The 26,406-nt window shown below is 39.8% G+C and overlaps 1 protein-coding gene across 1 annotated transcript in view; it reads right to left on the bottom strand.

Moving 5' to 3' along the window:
* LOC128459041 (receptor-type tyrosine-protein phosphatase gamma) overlaps window positions 1–26,406 on the bottom strand; it is a 342,929-nt gene that overhangs the window by 109,829 nt on the left and 206,694 nt on the right. Inside the window, exon 3 of the mRNA XM_053444144.1 lies at window positions 10,705–10,887. Within this exon, the coding sequence (XP_053300119.1) occupies window positions 10,705–10,887 (183 nt within the window). The remainder of the gene's footprint in view (window positions 1–10,704; window positions 10,888–26,406) is intronic.

Here is a 26,406-nt window from a genome sequence, read left to right as displayed (position 1 = left end):
TCCAGTGCTGATGGTCCGGGGCTCAGAGAAAAGCTTGCCCAGCCTCACGCGCTGCTTCCTGTCAGTCAGGAAGTCAGTGATCCACCTGCAGGTGGGCTCAGGCACGTTCAGCTGTGTCAAATTGTCTCTGAGAAGAGCTGGGGCGATGTTGTTGAATGTGGAGCTGAAGTCCACAAACAGGATCCTGGCATAGGTGCCGGGGGAGTCGAGGTGCTGGAGGATGAAGTGGAGTCCCATGTTGACTGCGTCGTCTACAGACCTGTTGGCTCTGTAGGCAAACTGAATTGGGTCGAGGAGGTGGTTGGTTATGGTCTTGAGGTGAGTCAGCACGAGGCGCTCGAAGGTCTTCATTACTAGGGAGGTCAGGGCGACTGGTCTGTAGTCATTAAGGCCTGTGATCCTCTGCTTTTTGGGAACGGGGATGATGGTGGATGTTTTGAGGCAGGCGGGTCCCACGCATTCAGCCAGTGAGGTATTGAAAATGTCCGTGAACACTGGAGAAAGCTGATCCGCACTGTGCCTTAGTGTGGAGGGGGAGACAGCGTCTGGTCCAGCTGCCTTGCGGGGGTTGAGTCTCTTTAGAAGTTTGTTGACATCTCTCTCCTGAATGGAGAGAGGTGTGATGGGAGGGATGAGGCAGTCTGGGGCAGTCTTTTCTATGAATGTCAATTTTGGATGAGTTCCTCAGAACTTATGTGATACAAATTGCTCATTTTCGTCCATTAGTGCTCCTTCATTCTGTGTCACTCATCTCTTCCCTCCTTTATTTGTGGGTTGCCCCTTTTCAAACTTGCTTGGCAAAGCTGGAAGATATGAACAGAAATCACCTGCCAACTTCTAACCTATTTCTACAAAATTAACTTGGACACCCAGTCCTCCTCCTGTGAGGTTTTCCTTCCTTTTACAAGACAGCTATTTTTTTTTTATTCACCACTAAAACCTTGTGGCCTAGAACCCTTTTGTCTTTGAATTGTCTTATGTTTTATTAGACAGAGCTGCAGATATATATTTTGACAGGGAATTTGTCTCGGTCATCCAAATGTTGATTTATTAAAGGTTTAGATGTTAAAGTATAGCTGTGAATAACACTAGCACTATGTCTGTAAACAGAGCTAGTTGAGCAGGAGGTAGGGGGTTATCCTGGCCCTCCCTGCTGGATTTCACAGCTCCATCACAGCATTCAGTGGCAACTACATCAAGTGATCCTTCCATGGATAAAATGCTCATCTGTTGTTTAGAAACAGTTCAGAAACCATGCATAATTCATGGTAAAAAAATGCAGGGACATTTGTCTTGTTAGCCATGCATTATGTAGCGGGGGGGAAGAGCGGAATCCTTGGGTGCCATTTTGTGCTGCAGCTGTTGTTTGTGTTAGCATTTTGACATGGCTCTTTACATGCTGAGGCAACCCAAATCCTTTTGAATTATACTCGCTGGGTTTGTTACAATGCAGGTGGCCATTGCCTTGAGGCAATGGTTTGAGTTGTCGGAGAATTTTTCATCTTGACCGCAATGATGAGGTCTTCTCTTTCTCATGTGTGGAGCGCACTCTCATCTTGCTGGTTGTGCCAATGGGGTGTCAGTGCAGGTGATCCTCTACCTGAAGGTCAGCTGGCTGGTCCACTCCCACAGGGAATGACAACACACAACGCAGTGTGTCTGCCTCGCCTGACTGAGCTATCTGCACTCAGACAAGAAGAGGTCTCATGTCTCGGCGACGTCTGCCAACTCCTCACAATGCAGTGATGATGGGACGCACAAGACATTTGCTCACTGTCTGTGGCCCAAAATTGAGTAAAACAAGGATGCAGACGAGATTTGCAAGCAAAGCGGGAGACAAAGTTCTCTCTTTTAATGGCCATATTGTAAACTAATGTGAATGCCATGCAGCCATATTGAGCCATGTCAGATTGTATAAAATGATGGACGAAATGACAGTTCCCAAAAGTGATGATAAAAACCGTCACTTTAGAAAGTACTTATCAAACTGATACAAACTGGTTATTAGAGTGTTCACATTTCTGACAGTTTTAGTTCTACTTAGTTATCTGAGGCAATATAAAATTGGATGAGAGCAAATGGTTGTTTCAGCCGGACCTGGATACTGCAGCTCCATTACATGATCACCACTGTGCAGACTCTGGCTCACTATGACATCAAAGATTCAAGATGGAAGCACTATGTTACGTTGATTCAGCAGAGGACCCAAATGCAGGAGACACTGCAGCTTGGTTTGTTGATTGATTGTTTATTAGAGATAAACCAAACTACACTGTCTTCAAAGGGCAACACACCGTGGTGGTAGATCTTTATCAAGGAAACCAAAAAGATAATACCTTTGATGAAAAAAGAAAAACACGAAACTAGAGGAAGGACCGGTGTAGCCTTATGAGGAATAAGGTGATAAGGTGATATAACCCTATTGTTAACTCAGTGTTAACTTAACAATAAACCAAATCATATTTTTTATAATCCTGATACACCATTTGCTAACGTCAACTAGTCAAGGCAGACTCTGTTTTTTACAGTTTCTTCTCTCCACAGGGCTTGATAGTTATGCAAACTGTTGGGTTTCTCTCTAATTTTCTAAGGTCTGAACCTTGATATGTAGTTACTTGAGATAATATGCGTTGTGATTTCGGCCCAGTACAAATTTGTCTTAATTTATATAAATATATATAAATATAATATAAATAGGAGACCCGCAGCTTAAAATCCACATACATCTAAACTGCTCGGTTATAGCACCATCAGCCAACAGCCCTCACCTCTGCACAGAAAAGCTGTGTGATCAATGTTCATGATGGGTTTATGATTTTAACGGGGCACAATCACTAGGTTGCAATAAAAACAGCAAGTCAAACTACATGCAAAAACTACTTAAGAAACTACTTTCTTAATTTATAAGCTCGTCCCAATGATGTGGTTTATTAAATTTGACTGTGCATGCTGTTGTATTTCCCAGATTGCTTGCTCCATTTTGAAATTGAGCGCATAGTTTTAAAAGTCCTAAAGATATTTCAGAGTCTGAGTCAGGAGGAAAATCACAATGACAAGAAACAAGCTGCAGGATCCTTTGAAATGTTACCTGCTGCCAGGAGTGAACGTCTGGAAGCTTAAAACTTCTTCTTGTTCACAGCAGATATCCATCTCTTTTCTCTAATAAGACCTTATCAGAATGTGTCTGCAGCTGCTGTTGTGTGATTTGATCAATGTCAATTTGTGTATGACAACAAATATCCAGATTTCATCAGTATCAGCTCTGCGACTGTGAAGCCACAATGTCAGACCTTTGGCTCTGTAAATGAGGGACAGCTGGGAGAATATCTTATATATAACGTTATCTTCTGGTAGATTTAACTGGTTTGAGTTAAAAATAATTAATTTGTATGTTTCCTCCAAGATGTATGCTGATTGGATTATTATTCGAAAAATTGTTGAACAGATGATTTTGTTTTTACTTTGACTTCACATCACTTTCCACTCACACTTTGGCCTATTGGGGGCGGGGTCTCTTTTCATGCACCAGCAGCAGAGGTGCTGTTTACCCTACAAACAACCAGCTGATCAAATCATATACATATATAAATTACAGCATTTGTATTGACAAGGTTTTCCATGGTGAGATCAGAGAGTTGGAGACCATACATACATCTGTCATAAAAACCTGTCTGCAGACCTGGACAGCTTTAGGAGGGGGAAAGAACGACACTGCACACTAAATCAGATTAATTCATTAACATGCATCTCTGTTTCCTTCCTGCATCCACACTAAGGCAGTATGGTTCTCTGTGTCCGGAGCGTGTTGCAGATTTAAACGGTTGAATGTTGAAACAGAGCTTTGTATAAATTATACTATATCAGTGAAGGGCCTTTCATAATTTTCTTGCTATAACCAAAAACGGCACTGTTTCTTCATTGCTTTTTTCTATGGTTAGGTTTTAAGCTTCTCATCTGTACACCACTCATGCCCAGTGGCAGGAAAGATTCTTTTTTGGGGCCTTTTAATGTGGACAATTTCCAGAAACAAGATGAAACCTCTGGTGTGGATCCATGATTTAGCTGAATCAACGTGGACATAGCCTCAAACCTGTGTCTCTTAAACAACTGAATTTATATCTGTGCCAACTCACTGTGATATCACTGTAAACTTTGATTGTTAATGACAAATACACAGTTGTTACTCAATATGCTATTTATGAACAAACCAATGAAAAGGCTACTTGGGTATTACAGAACAAGCCAATTTCCTGTCATTAATTGATTTTAACCATAGATTCAACAGTTAACTTTGAGCTGAAAATACAACATGCTAGCAGGTTTTTCTTCTTAGAGATATGAGACAAATGTGAAGCCCTGTTCAACAGAGAGGCACCAGCTCCTGCTACTCAGAGTAATAAGTCAGAGTGGAGAGAATGCCAAATCACACAAGTAGCTGAGGGGGAAAAGACTGCAGCATGGTCAAATGTGTGGCAGGATATGGTTGTGAAATCTGATGCAGAGGCCTACCAAAGGTGATTCAGTGAACTTAGCTCAATGTGGGGTCTTTGTGTAAGTTCTTCTCTGTATGTCTCAATATTAGATTTGAATCTGGGTCTTGAATCTATCATAGTACTGCCTTCCACAAGTGGAATCATGTGGAATGAGTTTGAAACGAACAAAGCTTCACACACAGAAATAATATCAGTTATTTACTAGAGCCACCACTCATATAACAATTGACTGCAGTTCTGCTCTTTGTTAAGATTAAGGAGGTGAGTTAAAAATTGGTGTGCTATTGATAACGATTACATCAGTATATGAGTGAATTTCCACTATTCGTTATGTCATTAAAGTTTTTTCTATTTATTCTGAGGAATAAACTCCAAATTGCAGATGTATGTACACGCCATACGTGCAATTGGAATTGCAACCAAATAACAAGTAATGAGCCATGTTGGTGGCAGGTAACATTGACAAGGAAAGCATGCGGGGAAAAAACGGTTTGTGTGTTGGCATTGTGTATGAGTTGCTGAGCGCCACTGCTGTTGCCTGCATCAGTGCCATGCATAAATGTGCAGCCAAAGCTGAACAGTAGTGCTGACACAACATCCAGCATATTATAAATGTGTGAGAACACACATTAATGGGACTACTGGGGGGCAAGGACAATTGTAATCAGTGTGAGAACAAACCTTTTCACAATCATTTGATAATGAAAGAACTATATGAAGAGCTGTGCCCTACTCTACCAGACTCAATAACGAAAGCTTTAACAGCAGCAACATCATCAGCGTGTAAGGTGAGATGATAATCACAGCCTTAAGGGGCCACTAGCAAAGTTTTACACTTAAGTACTTAAGTACTTCTGTTCTTGTAAAGAGTGGCTTAAAAAAAATAAATGAATTAAGAATCAAAGTCCTCAGAGTCTGGTCAATAATGTGATAGAATGAATGTCAATGTGCTAAGTAAAAGCTAAACATAGATGTGAGAGTTAACACAGCATATGTTGCAGACGTGTATTCTTGAATCCCAGCACTGATGCATCTAATTATTGCATTTCCATTAGTAAAGCCTTCACACTCGTGTTCAACGAGAATGCAAATCAGCTATATGACATCATATGACTTGAAACCCAGGAACTCATAAACAGCTGCAGGAGCCACATTTTTGTATATGCCACGCTGTTTTCTCTGGTTAGCTGTTTTGAAAGTTAGTTGACATTTGTCTGAGTGGATAACTGTCTAAATAATGCTCCCTCTGCAGCAACAAATGGCCCCATTAAATGCAAGAATTAAACAGCAGGCATTATGGGGGATTTTAACAGAACACTTGACATATTCAAAATTGACTGCGAAAGATGTTGTGGGGATAGGAGACCCTCAAGCTAGTACACGCCACTCCCGGCTGGGAAACTGACACATCAAGGGGCAATGTAAAACGCTCCACAAAAACACACCAGAGGTGAACAGCAACTGTGACTTAACTGCTGCCACGTTCATTAAAAGAGCATCTATGAGGCAGCTGTGCAAGACAGAAGGTATAAAGGACAGATGAGCATTGCAGGCGTTGGGTTTTCTGAGCTGACGGATGACCTGCTTCAACCCAGTTTCCTAAATCACACTCATGTACAAGTAAATTGTTTTCCAAGTAATGTTGTGGTGGAAGCGTAATCACTGTATTGGGTTCAATTAGGTTTCACTGTGTTTTTTGGACTGAATAAAGCACTCAATTTATTAACAGCAGTGAAGTCAACAGGTTGAGATTGATACAAGCTTACATAGTGCACTCCAGAGACCAGAGACCTGGGTTCACATTCATTTGTTGAATGAATCCCAGGATTTTTCACTGGTCTTAACCACAAGTTCTGAGACAAACTCTAAAATACTTAGTATTATACGTAATATTATTATCACTATATATTTAGTATGAACATATTTGTGCCCTCCAAAAATAGGCTGTGGAAGGTTTATATAAAGTAAACGAGGCTGCCCATATTATGACATACCAAGTAATATTTCTTAGACAATTTCAGTTAGTAAAATACATGGATGGTAAGAAGTATACAGTTCAGTTCTATTAAATTTGCTGATGATATTCATGATTCAAAGAGGATGAAGTGCATGTTTATCATTGTGGAGACAGATATCAGATGTGATATTATCCATTTGGCAGTAGGGATGGTTTGGTAATGTTGTACTGCAAATCTGATATGTGCATCCTTTTCTTTTTAAAACAGACAAATTAAATTAATCACTAACTATGAGGTTAAAGTCAACAACATTGAAAATCTGAACAGATGTATTATTATAATTTAATGTCTTTAATTGAAGAGACATACATGTATGTCTTTTATAAAAAAAAATGTTAATCAAAAAAACTGATGTCGTTATTGATGTATGTTACTCAAAAATACTATAATATGTACAATACATACTGCTGGTGTTATCATGTTTCATATAAATAAGACATTGCTGCCATCCCGTCCTGAGAGCAGATCGAAAGAATTTTGAGAGACAGAATATGAAAGAGGCCACAACAACAATTAGTGATGATCGCTGTTTGTGCTGCTGAGCAGCATGTGCAGAAGACTTGACAGCCTGTTTCATAAGAGGATGTAACACTTTGCCTTCCCTGTGCATTACAGTGGTTCAGATAAACAGGATTTCTCCCATATTTAATCTTTGTTGGATTCAATAATGTGTGAGTTTGCTCCAATTAGATATTGCTAAGGTCTGTATCAAAGATTCGGTAGAAATTGTAGAAAGTATGCTAGATATTTGGTTATGTATAATCAAGGTCTCGTTGCAAATTATGTCAAGCTACGATATTAAGTGTTTTAAAGATTACTTAAAATGTTTTGATTTGCTGTATTTCAACCCTTTCCTGTAGTGGGGCTAAAATTGGGCTCAGCAAATGTCCTGGCAATGGCTCTTTCACATTATACAGGATACTGAGTGCAGGTGGTACTGGCTGTTGCTAAAACAAAGAACTTGAGAACATCAAGATCCAAATCAATCCATCTCAAGTTTACCAGTGCTCTCCTCCTTCTCATCATTTACAGTCTACTTTACTCCCCCTGACATTAAATATTATCCCGCCATTGTCACAGCTTACAACATTCTATTTATTTTTAACCACAATTCTGCAGAGCTCATAAAGCCTGCACAATAATCTGTATTTCATGCCACACTAGCCTCAGGGCTGGCTCTCACATTTTATATTACACTCATGTCTCATTTCATATTTACCCCTTAGCTGTGATAAGCATGCATATTATTCCACGGTACAGATTGACAGTATACCTGGTATTTTTTGCGGTGCATTGCTGCTAAAATAAAGTCTACATGTGCAAGCTAACCATAGACTATCCTGCATTAACTTCACAAGAACAGCTTATAATAAATTTGGGGCGGCTGTGACTCAGAGGTTAGAGCGTTCGTCCTCTAACCAAAAGGTCTGCGGATTGATCCTAGTATTCCTCATTCCTCATGTCGAAGTGGCCTTGGGCAATATACTGAACCCCAAATCCCCCCCCCCCCTTCATATTGGAAATACTGCAGAATGATGCACAGTATGAATGCTTAAAAAAAATTATAAGATGAAATCAAAAATACAAAAATAAATATATATATAGAGATATATATATACAGTATATATAAAAAGGATATGAGAAACATTCCCAGTTTTTCTCTCTTTGTCAAACTGTTGATTAGATTCAAAATATCTACTCTCAGAATCAGACATCTTCTTCTAATGAGCATACTCATATGGGAGCATTACGGAGCTCAATAACCATGTTCAGCTGACTCATATACTATATAGATTCCCATCTTCCAAAGTTCAGTTTTGTCATTATGTAAAGCTTAAGGTTAAGCTCGTCTTTGTCTCGAATGCTTTTGGGAAATAGAGTCCTACTTTGTAGTCAGTACCAGAGATTAAAGGTGCTGGACAACAATTCAAAAGGAATAGCTTGTCATATGTCTGATTTGCTTTCTTGAAGAGTAAGATGAGAAGATTTCTATCACTGGTTCCTGTACAGTTATGATGATACAGCCAGCAGCTATTAAGACTTATTGATTTAATTTAATTTCAGGAGAACTGCACGACAATTATCTAGTGCAATAAATTAGGGCATTTTTAGTAACCAGTAATTTCCAAAGCCTTTTCGTAGAAAGGTCTTTAATAAAGAGAAAACCATTGATATTGGCAAAACCAAAATTGTTAATATAATCAGTACAATTATTATGCTTTAAAATTAACAGCATGTTTTTTTTTGCTGTTATTCCTTTTTTTTGCTGGACATCCTGGAGACTCATGGCCAGGAAATTGGCCACAAATATTTATTAAAACAGTGCATTGCTTTTTTTATTTTTTTTAAAGGGAAAAAAGGGATTATGCAAGCAAGATCTAATATATGAATAAGCAAGAGTAAGTGATCAAGCTCTTACCTTCAGACATTTCTACTCCTGCTGCTGTTTCCCTATTTTCAGACCTATTGCAAAGATAACTTTATTGATCTAGTTGTGTAACTTTTTTTTGTCATTTTCACTTGCAGATATTCATTTAACTTCTTGTCTCAGATGTGTAAATATTTGTATCTATTTCCAAATACGTATTGGATATAGATCAAATATTGGTGTTTTTTTGAATGGATTAGATATTTATATTTGTAGGGTCTTTTTTATTAGAGTTTATAGCATAGGCTTTATTTTATAAAAAAAAAAAAAAAAAAAAAATCAACAGTACACAAATTGGGAATGTATTCAAATGTCATCACAGATGAATCCCATATCCTTGGCTGAGCAAGTGATTGGATGTTAAACGGGACTGTGCTAAACACACAGCTGTGCGGTGCTTTGGTTAGCACTCAAGAGTGCTGTCAACAGCTATGCCAACCACCTGTGGCCTCTGCCTCTCCAAAGCTTTTCAACTCCATTTCTCCAGTGAGGGAGAGATCATCCATCTTACTGACAACCTGGAATTGTGAAAAATACCCGTGGCTTACAAGGAGGGTCCTCAAGATGCCAAGAGAACCAAATCAGATGGCCTGCTGCTGAATCCTACCGGCAGTGACACCTGCCATGGCACTGCTAATACGGATTGCAGGATGTCTGAATGAAAGCGGGATGTGTAATATTCATCATCAATGACTTGCTACATATTGCACCTGTCTTGTTTCATACTCATGTGCAGGGAAGTGATGCAACAGATGTTTGACATTCAGACACCTGCCAGTATGAGCTGGGATTATCAGAGGCGTCACACTTCAGCTTTTCATTCTCTTTGAACAGTGGTCCATCACAGACTCACTGTATGTGGTAAAATGCATTCTGTTGTATTCTATTCTAAGAATTCTATGAAGAACACAAATCCGCCTTGGATATGACCCAATCTTAACTTAAACAAGTCCGAGGTTTCGTTACAAGAGAAACAAAAGATAGTGTGATAGAAATGTTACTATTAGGGCAATGATTGATATGAGGAACTACTTTGATGTTTCGAAAGATAACAAATGTTGCCTGAGGAGTCAGGGTTGCACTCAAACCTGTTATATGACATCCTCACTGACAGGGTCACCAAACAAAGACTTAACAGAACGGGGGATTTGTGGTTGTAAACATTGGGCAAGGGATCTTGAAAAACAGATCCTACATTCCAAGGGTCTGGGAAAGAGTAGGTGACAGGATATTGGTCACCTATTGCTTAACATGAAAGAGGTTGACCGATAACATTTGTCTCCTCTCTAGGAGGGGCTTGGAGATGTATAAAGTGCTGCTTTTCTTGTATGTCATTGCTCATTGTATGAAATCTATTCCATGGTCTTGTACATTGATGCCCATCTGCAGATGTAGAATAAACTTACAGAAAGACATTGTAATGACTTGTGCTTGACTATTGAGAAATTCCCATGACAATAGATAAGAAAACACAAGATAAAATATACTGTATACACTAAACATCAAAATACTTGAGGTACATTGGACCTACAAGGCGTTTCAAATGCTTAACAAATCATATCAGCACCTATTTCATTCTCAGTCTTCCCTATGTCCATATGCTTAGTTATTCCCTTTTAACATTTAGCTGACTGTATACTTCTACAGCCTCAAACATTGCAGTCTGTATGAGTGGAGGAAAAAAATGCTTATCCCACATAAATCAAGAGGGTATAACCTGGAAAATTGCAATCTGCAGCTTGAGCCTGTATGGTCTTTACTGTACCTGTTTTTCCAGTGTTCTTCATTGATGTCTTATTAGAGGATTCAGACTCAAAGCCCTCCAGGGTCAGTTCCTGATACTCTGTGGATACTTTAGTATCATGGTCCACAATGTTGATTGGCGACTGGTTTCTCTCTCTGCATTCTGGGTAGGCAGACGCCCAGCCCTCATCTGGTCCATATAGACCTGAGGAAGACACAAGAGGAAACAGGGTCTCAGCACGAGAAAGACACAATTTAATGTGAAACAGATACGGCTTTAGAAGGCTACATCAGAAATAAATGACATTTCAGAGCCATCTAAAGTCCCTCAAGAACAGCTGACACTGTGCGACGCAAAGTCATCTGGATTCCAATCAAACATTGCCACAGAATATATACCATGAGTCCAAAACAGAGACATCAGCTGATAAAGTGAAACATTTTCCTTTATGCAGTAAATAGAACATTTCAAAATGTAGTTAACATAAGGTCCTGATGTTTGGCCGACTTTGTGCAACATTATACATACGAAATACATTCTATGGTTGGTTTTTGCACTGCGTAGCCTTCTATCAACTTATCGTCGGACAATCCCTCTGAAATCACTGTCAATCACATTATTTGCTGATAGGGAGCCCTTGAACTCCAGAATGCCAGCCTGTGGGAGTAACTGTCCACAGAGTTAAAGCCTGGGGCCAGGGGAGCATTGGAGTCACTTCTTTGCAGAGGCTGTGAGATAAAGATAGTCTGAGGGAAAGCCAGGACTGAAAGGGCACAGGGCCTTGTTTGAACACCTGAGAGTTCGATCAAAGATTTGGGCTGAAGCCAACGCTGGTGTGGCCAATCAGATGTTCCAGGGGCATTCCCAGTGCGCTGCTTAGCTGTTGGGCCTGAGACCCAGTTGGAAACAAAATCCTTTAATTTGACATGTTGGTTAACCTACTCTAAAAGTTCAAGTTTCACATCGGGCAGCTGTGACACCACAGCCTCTGGATGGCAATAGAGTGGATGAATGCTGCTACCTATGGGACTAAGTCCTTCCATCATGTGAGGTAGCAATCAGTGCCATTGGAGGTTTTAAAAGGGAGATGATGGATATTAAAAAAGGTGAAGAGGGGCTTGAAGGCCAGGTTATAAAGAAGAGGGGCTGTGGAGGATGACATGGCTAAACTGACGAGCTAACAGTACACAGCAGGTGGAGAGAGAGACATGTTGATGAGACTGGTAATTATCACAGGAATGTCACGTTGCCACCCTCTTAGTAACATTTGTCAAACAAAATGCCATTTGATGAAAAAAATGTGACAGGGGACTGTTGGGAAACCAGGGGAAACCAGGTTGTGGGCTAAGGTCCAGGCTCTTGCTAAGGTCTTTGGATGTTTCAGTAATTACAGGGACACCTTTTTTGTTGGCCTGCTACTGACCTTAGCCTCAGCTGAGGGAGAGAGGAGTGTGAGGACAGCAGTGCGGAACAAAAGGAGAGGGATACATACAAGCTCTTCTTCAAGTTTGACACTGCCCCTACTGTTGAGGGTTTGAGGGGACAAGGGACTTTGACTGCACTCTCAGGAAAACATCTTTGAAAAGATGTGCCACAAGCCCATAGAATGAGATGATGCTCACTTTGAGGTCAATGTGCACAATGTCATTATGGAAACTAACAGATAGCTTACTTTGGTGGGTTTTCAACTAACATTAAACTTCCCTCAGAGATATCTGGTCTTGATCCTAAAAAACTTTGCTTTAATAAGAGCAAATGGACCCAGGGTATCAGCTCTCCAAGGAATCAGCAAACGTCTGCATATATCTGATGACAGAGCTGATCTTGCCACATTTCATGCTGAGCTGTCTGTAACAGTCTGGCAATTTAGGTTGTATTTGTAAGACCAAATTCTGTAAGTGTTTTCTGTTTATCTGGTAGATCTCTGTTGTTTATGTTTGAGTTGTTTTAATGTTTGCACTCTGTGTTTCTGGTTCTTGCTTTATTTAGTAGTCTCTGTTCCTTGTGTGTTGTTTCTGTCTTCACTTCCTGTCGGTGATTGTCTTCCCCAGTCCTCATGTGTTACACCTGTGTTTAATTGCCCCTGCCTTCCCTCTGTGTATATAAGCCTCTGTCCTTCCCTTTGTCCTGGTCCGATTGTTCTTGTTGCACTTGTCGTTCTTGTTATGATGTTCCATGGTGCTCTGCGTTCCTGCCCTGTCCTGATGTGATTTTGTCTAGTAAGGACTCTTTTTATATTAAATCCACTTTTTGTTAAATATCTCTGCTCCTGGGTCCATCTACTTCCACATATCCTTACACTGTCTAGTCGTCTCTGGTGGGATATATCGTCAGCACAGGTAATGAGATACCACTAAAAGACGAGGAGGATAGCGATGGACCATCATTTTGTAAACGGAGCCAGACATAAGGCAGCTGCATGATCTGTCCAAGCCACAAACACTATGCCATTTGTATTCATCTCAACCTCTCGCAACTCACTGATGACGACCATGTAATTGGACTGGCATATAGGTTTCTGTTGACACTTTCTATCACTCTAGCTGTCAATGAGGGACTCTTCTCATCAGTAAAGTATGTTAAGAAATGGCCATGAAGTTCTCTGACTCAGCAGCACTTAAAGGCCTTCATGTTAATGTGCACTGAAAAGGAAATCCTCATGGCCATAGACAGTACGACATAAATAAATACAGTTGCACAAACCAGTGTGTTAATTAGGCTGTTGTTGATGCTGCAGGGATCTGTCACTTCCCTGTATGAGTGTAAACCAGAGCTTGTATAGAATGCTGGCATTGGCCTTTCTTTTTGAAAAAGTGAAATATAAATTGAATTTACAATTATTTGACTGAAGTTTGTTAACTAAAACAGTATGAAAGTAAAATGCCTTTTCAATTCTTGCCCCTTGTTCACCATAAAAATGGAATGGTCTTGGGCAATAACTCTCCGACTGAAATGTAGTGATGTGATTTCTGCTAAATCATTTAGAAATGTGTACCTTTTTATACACTATTGGTGGATTTCTGACCAGATCTACATGAGAGTTGCATTGGATTTTTATTCCAACAATGTTTATTGAGATTGAAAAAGACATTACATTTTTTTCAATGGACCCTTTACCTGGTTAAATAAATGACACAGAGAGGATATTAAACAGCTGAAAAACTCGATCTGATCTTTCCTGAGTTAAAGTTAACGTCAAACACTAAATCACAAATGGGTGTTGAACCACTGGATCTTAATCTGCTCTTTAGTTGTTCTTTAAAGTGAACACTCAGTTGGGATATTCTGATTTAGTAAATTAAAACATCTGAATGATTGTACTTAAAAGCCTATAATAATCGCAGTATTAAATTAAAAATACATACTACTAATCTTAATTTGAAATCAACTGTGCTATAATTTGAGGTATAGGTATCACCATGTGTATTTTCTCTGAATGAAAGAGATAAGACAGACTTTGGCATGGCATTTAAAGTGACTCACCTGCCATCCTGTTGTGCTTTACAGCAAAGTGGTGTACCATTCCTTCGTCTCAGACATGTATTCTGAGATGGAAAACCTAGATAATAGGCCACTTTATTAATTGCTCTATATTCAGAACTTTATTCTCCTTTATGTTAGACTCATAGCTACTGCTGCACTTTGGTGCCATCATGTCCTATAAAAGCAGTGTTGTGAGTTCCACAGACTTATAATTCTCCTGTCAGTGGAAACTCTAGTTGAACTCTAAAATGCGGAGAATGAGACATGAGCTGTTAAAAAGCAGCTTTCACAGAGACATGACTGACAATTAGGTGATGTGTACTGCTCTGACATGTAATGGAATAGGAACAGTACAGAAATAAGTCAAGATGGTACATCTCTTAAAAATCACATCTTCACAGTCAAATTCTTCTGTAGTGGATTTTGAACTGTGCAAAGGCCAATGAATGGTCACAGTCAACTACGTCTCAATTTAGCATTTGGTTATGTTGTTTAGGGTTGATTTGGGATGTTTGTTATCGTTAAAATGTTTTACAGAGTTTAAAACCAGGGTGCTATTAGCCTTTGCATCTATTGATAATGTATATAAAGATCTTTATAAAAACAGACTACTTTGAAGTTTTTACTCTAGAGAAAGCAGAACTACATAATGTGACAGGCTGAGGCTGTGATATACATCTGTTATCAAGCAGTTTAGAACATGCATCTGATGCTGAGCAACATTAGCATTTATCACCAGTCAGATTTCAACTCGAGAATCAATCTATTTGTTTCGGAAAGATAGAGGCAGTTTTGAATAATCTGGCATATCTTAATCTACTTGTGCACATATGACCTCACCAAGAGGGTTTCACAATTTTGCAAGTAATAAAATTCATAATCTAATATTAATTGGCATAATATCTGTTTCCACCACACTCACCAGCTCACAGCTAATTTTGTTTGACTACCATTTGGTCCTGGATAGACTGTGAACATAAGACTTATAGAGCTGTTTCACCTTATGGCTCGTTTACATCAAACACAAAGCAAATGTTCATGTTGTGTTACTTGATACCTGTTGTGGAAGCCAGGACCGTTGTGTGTGGGTTAACACAACCATCCTGAGACACAACTCAGGGAATTTCACAGCCCACTCCAGGAGCTGCGTCTGGATGACTGTAAATTCCAGCGCTATACTTAGGGCTGATCAGCTTACTGGTTAGTTAGATGAACTGCTACCTCGGATTGGTGCCATGACCTGAGAATGGTGAGTTTCATCATCAATGCGGATTGGCTATTGTGACATTGCGTCACACAAATCTTTTGCTCAAGTTCTTCTATTGTAAACACACTATAGAAGAGAGTTGTCTATTTGTATACTTGCTTTGACTTCATATGTGCTTGGTGTAAACACAGCATTAGCTTTTCCATAGGCCTTTCACAGCATCTAACTGATTTGTACGATTTTACACATGGAAAGAATAGAACATAGAGTAATAAAAAATATTCCTTATGATAACCACTCAAGATATCACATGTCACCAGTCTGAACAAATGCCAGGGATAAAGATTGTTACATATAGAGGATATAATGAAATCCAAGTGATCTTAAGAGGTGGCTTCAAAACTGCATTCCAAAGCTGCCACCTGCGTCTTCTATATTGGCAGTTTAGCAGAAATGCATTTATTTGCTATTTCCAGATGCCAGTTAGAAAATCAAATCTAAAAGCAACTTGAAAAGACACAGCCTCCATAACTGATTTATTTACTGATAAACATACTGACTGCCGGAGAAAGGTTCAGCTCCTGTCTATGCCTCTCACTGTGTTTTTGTTTGTCTGGCATTTTTAAAGGAATCCATGCATAAATACCATCTCTTACTGTACATCCCACTTACCCTTTTTCTTTCACTGAAACATCACAGTTATCAGCATAATATCCACTCAGTAATAGAACATTTTCCATAACTATATATGTCTGACAACAACTGAGTGATGACATAGCAGGGGATTTTAATGACTGCATGCCCACACTTTTGCCCTTTTGGCATGCAGAGGATGATGTGATATGATGAAAGACACAGCTGCGGAAAATCAGAGTCAAAAAACATGGAGAACATCAAGAAGCGAGCTGGACAGATGTATACAGGGAGAGGGAAGGAGGGCAGATGAGGTCAATGCCATGGAAACAGCAACAGAGTAAACAGATTTATATGTACACACACATTCTCTCACACACATTATCATGCACCGACGCACACACATAAATACCTTAGGCCCATTGATTGGAGCTGTCATAATAGTGCACATACATTTTTTCATTTTTGATTATGTAATGTAGATAATTCAAGTGTAAAACTAAGTTTAATCTCACTTTAAGCACCTTGACCACAAGTGGGTGCTTCTTAAGTAGAACTGGATTGCACTTCAACCTATGAGTTACATATATAACTTCATTGGATGGCAGCAGTGCAACATGTTAGAGCAGGATGTTGATGCAATTCAAAGATTCAGAAGGCAATGATTCTATGCAGGACTTCACTTACCTGCGTAATAACGAATGCTCTTGTTCAGCCCTTTTTTGACGACTTTATTACTCAAAATTAAACATCTCCAAATTTCCCTGTTTGGATTCAACCATTCAAAAAATGTCATTCCATTCCAGCCTTTTTTTTAGCCAGCACTCCATCAGCAACATCTACAGTATAATGTACTTATTCTCCATGAGACGGAAAACAACACTGAGCCTCTCATGGATGGATCATTATCTGCATTTCACAGTGAACTGGTCAGTCAAGCATTACAACAACTCCTCTGGATATACTGAATGCCTGAAGAAGACCTCAGCTGCAAATTGGCTATGTCAACAGAAACTGATCCGATCTTTGTCTGAGCCTCTCCTTCTGCTGCCCACTCACAGCAGCTCTCACTATATGCACCCCGCTTGCTCTAAACTCTGCCCTTAATTGAAAGCAATACTGGGCTCCAGGGCTCTAAAATGAATTTGTCTATGATTACTCATACCCTGGCGCGTTGCAGGCATGGGGTAATGTCTCCTTCATTGAATTAGGCGGCATCCTGTTCTCTTTCCCATCTCCGTCCTTGCCCAGGGGCAGCTATTGATTGAGGTGGTCTGGCTTTCGTATAAGGCTAGCATTACCTATGGATCCAGACAGCCGTGGCCCGCCCAGCAAGTCCAGTGGAAGGGAAAATGTGAAGCGATTAGTCTCTGCCTTAATACAGCTAATTTCTGCTGAAAGCAGCAGTATGTGCGAGTGCAAAGGTAAAGGAGGAAGGGAGAGAGGGGACTAGCCTAACAGCTAAAGCTCTCATCTCAATCACACACCTGGATAATGGTGAGAAGTATGCGTGCTGAATCGGTGGACTCACAAGGGTACTGAACCTACAAATCCACTCCCATCTAAGTTTCCATTATGCTCCGGCCCTGTCTGCATGTGTCGGGGTGTGTAGGAGTGTAGTACAAAACAGCTTTTAATTTATCAATTCATTCTGGTATAATTTTACAGTGACATGGTATGATGGCTGTCCAAATTAAATCAATGACAGCCATAAAACCTTGCAGTGTGAATGTATGTGTATGTGTGCCTGCGTGCAAGCATTATAGTCTTTCAATTTCAAATCTTCAGTCAGTCCTGCTTTGAATTTTCATTAACTCGCACATTACACATTACTGAAGGTCAGTCTCAGCATAAAGTCTAGGAGCAGGAGAAACTCCTAGTGAAGCTTTAGAAATAGTCAACATACCAGTTATCAAACAGTTTTATTTTAAATAAGGTCAAGCAAGAAAGTCAACACATCAGCTGATGTTATTCAGACAAATTGAAGCAGTAAGTAATGAATAAAGGAGGATTTTAATGGAAATTGGTCAAAGCCACTTTGGAAGACAGAGAAATGGGCAGGTAATTCATTAATTAAGTCTTCATCAAGTTAATGTTCTGTATCAGTCACTTCTCTGAGGATTAACTTGTATTTATCTACATTATACATTGTCTGGCTGCTGCTGGACAAAGATGTTGTGTGTTTTCACTCCAGGTGAGGATTGTAAAACGAGTCGGGTTAGGGAGACTCTGGCACTGACTGCATTCAGAGATTACAACTAATACCCCCCCCTTCACTGGATTGGTTCATCTCCTCCAAATCCAGGCATCCTCAGCATACAGGCCAACTCCTCAGTGCATTGATTTCTGCCATTTCCCCACTAATCCTGATGGAATCAGTGCTGAGAGAGAGGATCTCTTAGTGCCTGCTGAGAGGAAGCTTCCTGCCAAATGGAAAAGAGAAACATGCCACACAAAGCTTTCTGTCTCTCTCCATCTTGTTATTTCCACGCTTGAGGAGACCTTTCTGACTTGAGTGGTTAATTGCAGGAGATGGACATATGGCGAGAGTGCGTCTCAGTTTTTCCAGGACAGAATATGAATCGGCATGAAAGATTGCTCTCTGTTTTCCTCCCCCAGCCTCCCTCCTGTTCTCAGTCTCACCGGAACACCTTGATTTTTGTTATTCTCAAGTTTGTCAGACTTCTCTTGACAGCAAATGTCCCCCAAGGTGTTTTCTTTTTGAAAAAAAAAAAAAAGCTTTTGTCTTTAGCGGCTTGCAGTCCATAACTCTGGTCATTAGGAAACTTTTTTTCCATACAGTCTTGTATCTTGTTTATGCAGCAAATTGGAATCATGGCAGGTGTTTCAGTTTGAAGTGTGCAAGGTCGTCGGCACAGCATCTGCTTCAAGAACGGTCCTTAATTGACTGAAAAGCCTCAAACTGTCTCAAAGGTCAGGAGCAGCAGCCACATGCATTTAGAAAGTGAATAATTGACGTCGATGAAGAGTTGATTGCTGACAATCTGAGGTGGAAGTGGAACCAGCGCAGCAGGGATCTCAGATGCGAGAGAATGTCCTCCCCTCCCCCCCGCTCTCTGTTTACCTGAGTGACAGTTAATCTTGGCTAATCTTAGCTTTCCTCACTGTGGCAACTGTTCCTTTATTGTGGGCCTCTCATTATGTTCAGCCTGACTGCCATCTCCCCCTTTGGAGTGGTCAATGGAGAGCAATCAGACAGTCTCCGTGCTGGATTCAACCTCAAAGAGTTTTTAAAAATAATTAGATATTAAACATTTGCTATTATTACGACTCCTGGGCCCCGTGCTATAGGTTTCTCTCCTCCCCTCTGAGTTCTATTCCGGCATATTGCAGGACCTGCAGCTTTTTTGCAAAACACACACAATCTTGTAAAAGTGAGCAGAGCCTGAGGCATTCTGAGATTTGATCGGAGCTGTTTATTTTAATAATTTTACTTATTTAACCATTCAAATTATTGATTGTCATCTTGTATTGTTCATTATCATGTTGTGATTAAACCCAGTCTTTCTTTGAATCGAGCAAAAAAGAAGAGGGGGAACATAATGCCAAGGTCCTCTGTTCTGGAGTACAGATATTATGTAGAATGTCTTCTTAGTTATGTGATCAGAGGAGGCTGTTTACTGTGATTAACTTAAAGGGATTGTTCACCCAAATATGAAAATGCACTCATTATCTTCTCACCACTATGCCAATGGAAGGGTGGTTGAAGTGTTTGAGTCCACAAAACACTTTTGGAGTTACAGGGTAAACAGTGTTGCAAACAAATCCAACACGATCACATTTTTCTGTTGTTTTTATACGTTTGAAGAAGTGGTCACCATTTACTTCAATTGTATGATAAGGATTCACAGATGACTAATACTTCTGAAGTAGCTCCGGAGCATCAACTCAGGCTAAGCAAATGGTCCATTCCAAACGGGAAGTTTTGGGATGCGCACTGCAGCAGTTGTCATGAGGTCTGTTAATACCCTCGATGCGAATCTTAGATTTGGTTAAACTGTTGTTCCTGAATTCATACCTCCGTGTTAAAATGTATTAAACAATCAGTTTGTTCTCTGTCTGGCACTAAACAGTATCACTTAAGTTATTCAGCCTGTCCATTCAAGTCATCTCTCCTGACAGTTGGTTTCTTCATAGGATGATTCGTGTTAGACATTTGTGGTTGCTGCAAGAATGAATAAAATAAGAGATGGATGACAGATCAGAGAGGACCATCACTTTTAACTGGCAAGTGCAGTCTCCGTCAGACTCAGTTCTAATTAGCAGTACGTTTTTTGGGCTACCGTCATAATGCATCTATACAGTGGCAGTGTGCTCGCTGGTGGGGCAGTGCACGGGCTCTCTGACAGGTCACGACTGTAGCAGCCACATGAGGTTTTATATTTGACAGCATGAGAATCCTGTTGTTAAAATTCAGTGTGTTACTTTGCCTTATGGTCTGACCAGCTGCCTTCATGGCCACATTAACATCTCGACGTTTATGAATATGGGCAGAGGACAGAATATTGTTTCAGGAAGCAAAGTAAACATTGCAGCAGGGGGAGCAGCCTTTCATTTTCTAATATAACAAAAAAAAAAAAAAGTGTTTAATTTCTAACTTGTGTCTTAATACAAAGAGAGTTGCAGAGACATATTGACACTCATCTGCCATCTGTTGAACTCATCATTTAATTAATCCATTCCTTAGATACGCTATTTTTCTTTTATTGTTCCTCCATTGATTGAACAACAGTTACAGCAGTTGGAATAAAGCTTGTTTATGATTATGACCTACTTGGAAAAGCATGTATTGATTGGATAATAATGTGTGACACCGGTAAGCCCTAACTCCTTCATGGTTGAGATAAATGACTTGAGATTTGCTCAAGGGGAGATTGCTTGAGTGGAGTGCAGAGTTTGTCTTCTTTTATAAAACTTATCCCTTAGGTATGCACTGAGCAAGTGTTTTAACCACCTTTATGACCAGTGACTGATGAGACAGGCTTCAGAGCCCACGACATCAAGGATAAGCAGCTCCAACTAATGGATGGGTATATGGTATCAATATTTAAGACCCTTTTGTGGTGTTCGGGTCTGTGGGACCCGTTTTCAATGTTTGCTAAAAGAAAAAGTTTGCGATTAATAATTGGTTCAACCTCAAATTAATTGGCCTTGGTTCATTTTCTGCGATGAACATATAAAGACCATATTTTCAATGACTGTACATGTCTATGATTCTCATACCCTGGTGCGTTGCAGGCAACGCCCCCCCCCCTACACATTTACATATGTGGTGTTCGGGTCCACTGGACCAAGGGGTAAGAAATGTGTGGAAATTGTACATTTAAGGCACTTCTGCTCCCTCATTCCTGCCAGTTTTACCCTCTGTCTTGCGGGAAACATACTAAAAGAAATTCTCACACTATCCCAGATGCAAATTGGGGGTGGGATACAACAAATACATAGCTTTGAACGTGTGGCTCGTTATCACAATCAATGGACATGGCGAAATGATTCTTTGCTCAGAGGGCCTTAGAAGTGATTTTTGAAGATAGAGAAGCTTTTGAAGAGTTTTGAGAATATGAAGATCATATTTCTGTCAATTCAGAGTTTGAAAAAGAGGATGAGATTGACAATCAGCCAGCTTCAAGAAAAGCCCGTCAGCAGCCAGCAAGTGGAGAAATATGGATGTCAAAAGAAGTTGACTGGTCTATTGCCCAAAGAAATGAGCCACACCGCATGGCTACCAATGAAATAAGGATGCAACCAGTACCAACACAGACAGCAGTCACTCATGTACAGGACATCAAGTCTTCTTTTGAACTTTTCTTTCCAGATTCCATCCAGAAAAACATTCTGGATTGCACTAATTTTGAGGGACAGCGAGTTTTTGGAGAAGGGGGAATGAGATGGACCAAATCCATTTATTTTCATACTTTGGGGTTCTTATCCTTGCTTGAGTTTTCAAATCTGCACGGGAATCCACAGAATCCCTGTGGGATGCATAAACTGGCAGAGAACTTTTTCGAGTTAATATGTCTCTCGAAATCTTCCACATTATTTCCAGGATTATCTGCTTTGATAACAGAGACGACAGACTAGTTCAGCGGCTTAAAGACAGGCTAGCTGCCATCAGGACAGTATGGGACAAGTGGGTGCCCCGTCTCACCCTACTTTACAACCCTGGGCCTAATGTCAATGTTGATGAGCAGCTGACGCCATTTAGGGGTCGCTGCCTCTTCAGGCAGTACATATTGTCTAAACCCACAAAATGCGGAATCAAGATCTGGGCTGCAAGTGATGCTGCTTCGTCGTATACTTGGAACTTGCAAGTGTTGCCTGTGTTGTGTAGATTACCAGTGTGTGTTTAATTTATAATTGTGTTCCAAGAAATAAATATTGATATTAGTTTTTTCCACCTATATCTTGATAGTGCTTGATTTTTCTTGTTAAATTGCATTTTATCAAAAAAACGAAAAGCCCTTTTATTCATAAATGTGATTTAACAGGGGTAAATGACAAATATTCACCATATATGCTGTCTATATTGCTTGTTATTAGGATAAAGAAAACATATGTTAAGTATTTTTACATAAATTGTTATAGCTGTATTGATTTGAAGACCCAATAATGCAGTGGGTCCACCAGATCCGCGAACATTGGCTGTGCGAAAAAAACATGAAAACCACACAAGGGTAAAACCAACAACGGATCAAATCAACAACTAAACGATTGGCTTTTAGTTATTTATATGACTGTCTTTATGCTCTTTGATTTGTTTTTTTTTGTGTTGCGTTGTTTTTGGCACACAGTTGAACATAGTGTCCACTGCTCAGTACAACTATTGCAGAAAAAGACATCAAGATTCATTTATTAATAATTATTATTAAAAATATATTTTATACAGCGTGTTGATATAATGCAAATTAGGAAAGGAGATATAAAACCTTACAGATCCAATCAATATGTTGATACATCCCTACGCTAATTTATATTGTTTTACCTCATTTTACCAGTGCACTGCCCTAAGTATCTTAACAAGACTAAATATAGAGGCTAAAAGGAAAAGCTAAATGACTCAGCAAATCACACAGCTAATAGGAAAAGGAAAAAAGCAGCAAGGAAATGGAAATGCAAATAAGAAAGGAAATCGCTTCTCAAAAGCCATCTGAATTCAATAGATGAAGGAAGTTATTTATTTTCTATTTAAACTCCATTATTTATGTATTCCATTTTAAATGATGTACTTATTGACTGATGTCATGTTATTTCTGTAAACCCTCTCTGGTAACTATGTTGCAGTGACACACACACTCACAAACACATACAGTTGAGCACTATTTGTATGTAAAGCTTCATTAACAAGGTTACGCAGAGTCCAACCATTAATACAGGACATATGTTTTTGATAACATCTGACCAAATAAAGAAAATGTGTTTTCCTTAGGGTCTCTTTATCTTCTGATGCCTCAATGCTCAGCCCAACACCAATCCAATCCAAAGCTTAAAAGCTGCATCAGTAAATTGACCCAAAATTTTGCAAACTTTTTCCCATATTCTTAATGTTTTAGTAGTAATCAGTTGGTGATTAATATCCATGAATGAGTCATCTGGAATCAGGCCTCAAGTTAATTTACCTAGTGATCTGCCCGATGCTGCAGTTAATTGCGTTAACAGCTCAAAGTGTCTGTCAGCATTACGTAAAATGGCTGCCTCATTATCTGCTCCCAGACATGCTAGGATGTCACTCAGTGTGGCCAATTACTGTGCTCTGTCATCAACACATGAGAGAGGAGCTGAGGAAATGTGCCCACTAGCCATAATAAGGCATGATCAGTGCTGCAGTTATGTCAGGAAAATAATAACACACCCCCTGCGAGGCTCAAAACAACATAAATCACAAGGCTGTGGGGATCATGCCCCAGTCACATTTGACACATGATCAGAAAGAGCAGTCAATGGCTTGAGAATCCTAATTGCTTTAAAAAAAAAAAAAAAAACTTTAGAATGAAGGAAACGACACATGTAGGAACAATATGAAATATGGCTCTGTAGTTAAGAGAAATATAGAAAATGTGTAAAATGTATGAATATGAAAAAATAAGAAGGGACAGAAGATTAATGATTTATTGACTTCAGGGACCTTATAGCTTATAGCTGTCTATGGGTGTGGGTGCAGATAGTATCCCATGGGTACTGCCTCCTGTCACCTTGAACACAGGAGGCATCCATTTCACTTAGTGACCAATAGGAAGAAGTGAGCAAGAGAGAGTGCACACATGTGTGGAAAAGATGCATTTTTTGAAGCCGAAATGGCACTCAGCCTTAATTAGATATAATCAAAACTGTGCGTGTGTGTGTGTGGCAAGGGACATGACAGATATGAAGGAAGGGAAAGTGCGTTGACAAAAGGCCACTGGGGCTCCTGGCTTGCCATGTGTAGTCAATAAGTCTCGTTGAAGTCAGTCACATTCCATTTCACAGCTGTGCAATGTCAGGCACACACACACACGTACTGCAAGGGCACCATACACACACTTCAACATGCCCAAGCACGTAACATCCACTTCCAACTTTTGATTCAAATAGTAAATGTAGTAACCAAGTCCCAGGCACCCAATTCTCACATCATCTTCGACTACCCGTAGACACAAATACCTGGTTTACTGTGCAACTCTACAGTCTCACCCATGTACCCCGCAGAGCTCCACTGTCCTTCTGACAGGTCTTTGGTTAGTTTCATTAAGTTCTGAGTCAGTAATGTTTGAACACAAAGGATTAATTAAACACAATAGTTTTCACATCATAATGAGATAGCTGAAAGAGTTGGTACCCTCACACCTCATTGAAACAACGCTCTACAAAGTTTGTTTTGTAACGTGTTGACATCAGGTGAAAAGCTCCTTTGTCATGTCTGCCTTCAGGAATTTGGTTTGTCATCAGATCAAACAAAGAAGCTGTGAAAAGAGCTGAACCCTCACTTTACCCACAAAGTTTGGCCATCCTTACAAGTGCTGATAAATATGTTGTCGTGATAGTTCAAGCAGACTTGTGTTCATTTAGTATCACAGGTGCATTCAATCTTATTATCGGCCATTCAGCCAATTCGAATGGAGAGAAGTGCTGCTTGTGTGCATCACAATAAAAGACAAGTAGAGAGTTCTGTGATGCGATAAGAAGGAAAATAAATATCACCTCACAGGAGCTTGATGTGACAGCGGCCATAGTTGTTTGTAATATTAAGAAGTGTAAAGTCCATGAAACTGTGGACAAACTCTCTGGATATAGTCATACGGGAAATTTGAATAAAAGGATATCAATGTTGAAAAAAAAATTCAAAGAAATCTTCAAAATAAATCCAAGAACTCTAAACAAACTTCTATGGACATGAGTTAACCCCTTCAGTCCCAGGTTGGGGCACTTAACAAGATTACAGAGAACTTTGGGGGGCTTGCAGCACTGAACATGCCTGATTGGTCAAGTTCTCAAGCATTTTATTTCTCCTGGTCCATCTCCACGCAATATAGCTATAGTGTCATAGTTATTGTATAGTCTTCTGCATTACCACCACCTGGAGGACTAGAGTGGAACAGCTTGTTGAACCCATCAATCATTCATATGTCAGCAAGATGATTTTGCCTAATCTCCCCTGGTCTTCAGTGGAAACACGGGCGAATGTTGGTCTGCAGGGAGATTTAAGCTCCTTGACAAATGTCCTGGGACTAAAGGCTGTGGGTACTTTTGGTCAAAATGTTGCTATATATACCTCCAAGACACAGCAGTGTCCAGTCCAAGCCATACATTGCGTAATGAATCAAAGTGGATTCAATTAATGAGGACCCAAGAAGAGCCCATTTTTGACAGAGAACTGGAGCCTGACTGGAGTGTGGTGAAATGCTTATTAAAAAGCCACCATTCTGTAATGCTTCTATCAGCTTTATGCTATGTTGTGATAGAAAAGAAGAAGTGATACAAACGTGCCTATTTGCAGCAATATCCCCCAAAAGGTATACTATAGAATAATGGGTTAATGATTTCAAAATATATAACAATTAAAATCTTGTCGGTTCCAATCGGTTTACATTCTAATGGATACTAATCACTTTTGACAGTTTCACATCTGCACATAATCATATATGGACCATTTTCAATACAGACACAACACCGTGTTGGGGGACTCTTACTTAGACTGTACGATCGCAGTCCCTTATTTTTGATGCCTTAAAGATGAAATACAATACAAAAGTTGAGGTACTATATCATCAAAATATGGTGACAATAAAACTGACAAAAGACTGTAAATGTTAATGGGATATTGCTAAGGAGTCGATTGTTTGTTGCTGCTCTGCTAGAAGTCTCCGTCTTACTTCTCCTTTGAATTCTACCACTTGTCTGAATCA

The sequence above is a fragment of the Pleuronectes platessa genome, chromosome 2 (assembly GCF_947347685.1).
Source record: "Pleuronectes platessa chromosome 2, fPlePla1.1, whole genome shotgun sequence".
In the NCBI taxonomy this organism is placed as follows: Eukaryota; Metazoa; Chordata; class Actinopteri; order Pleuronectiformes; family Pleuronectidae; genus Pleuronectes; species Pleuronectes platessa.
Note: the sequence above shows the minus strand (reverse complement) of the source record. Positions and strands in the feature narration are given on the sequence as shown.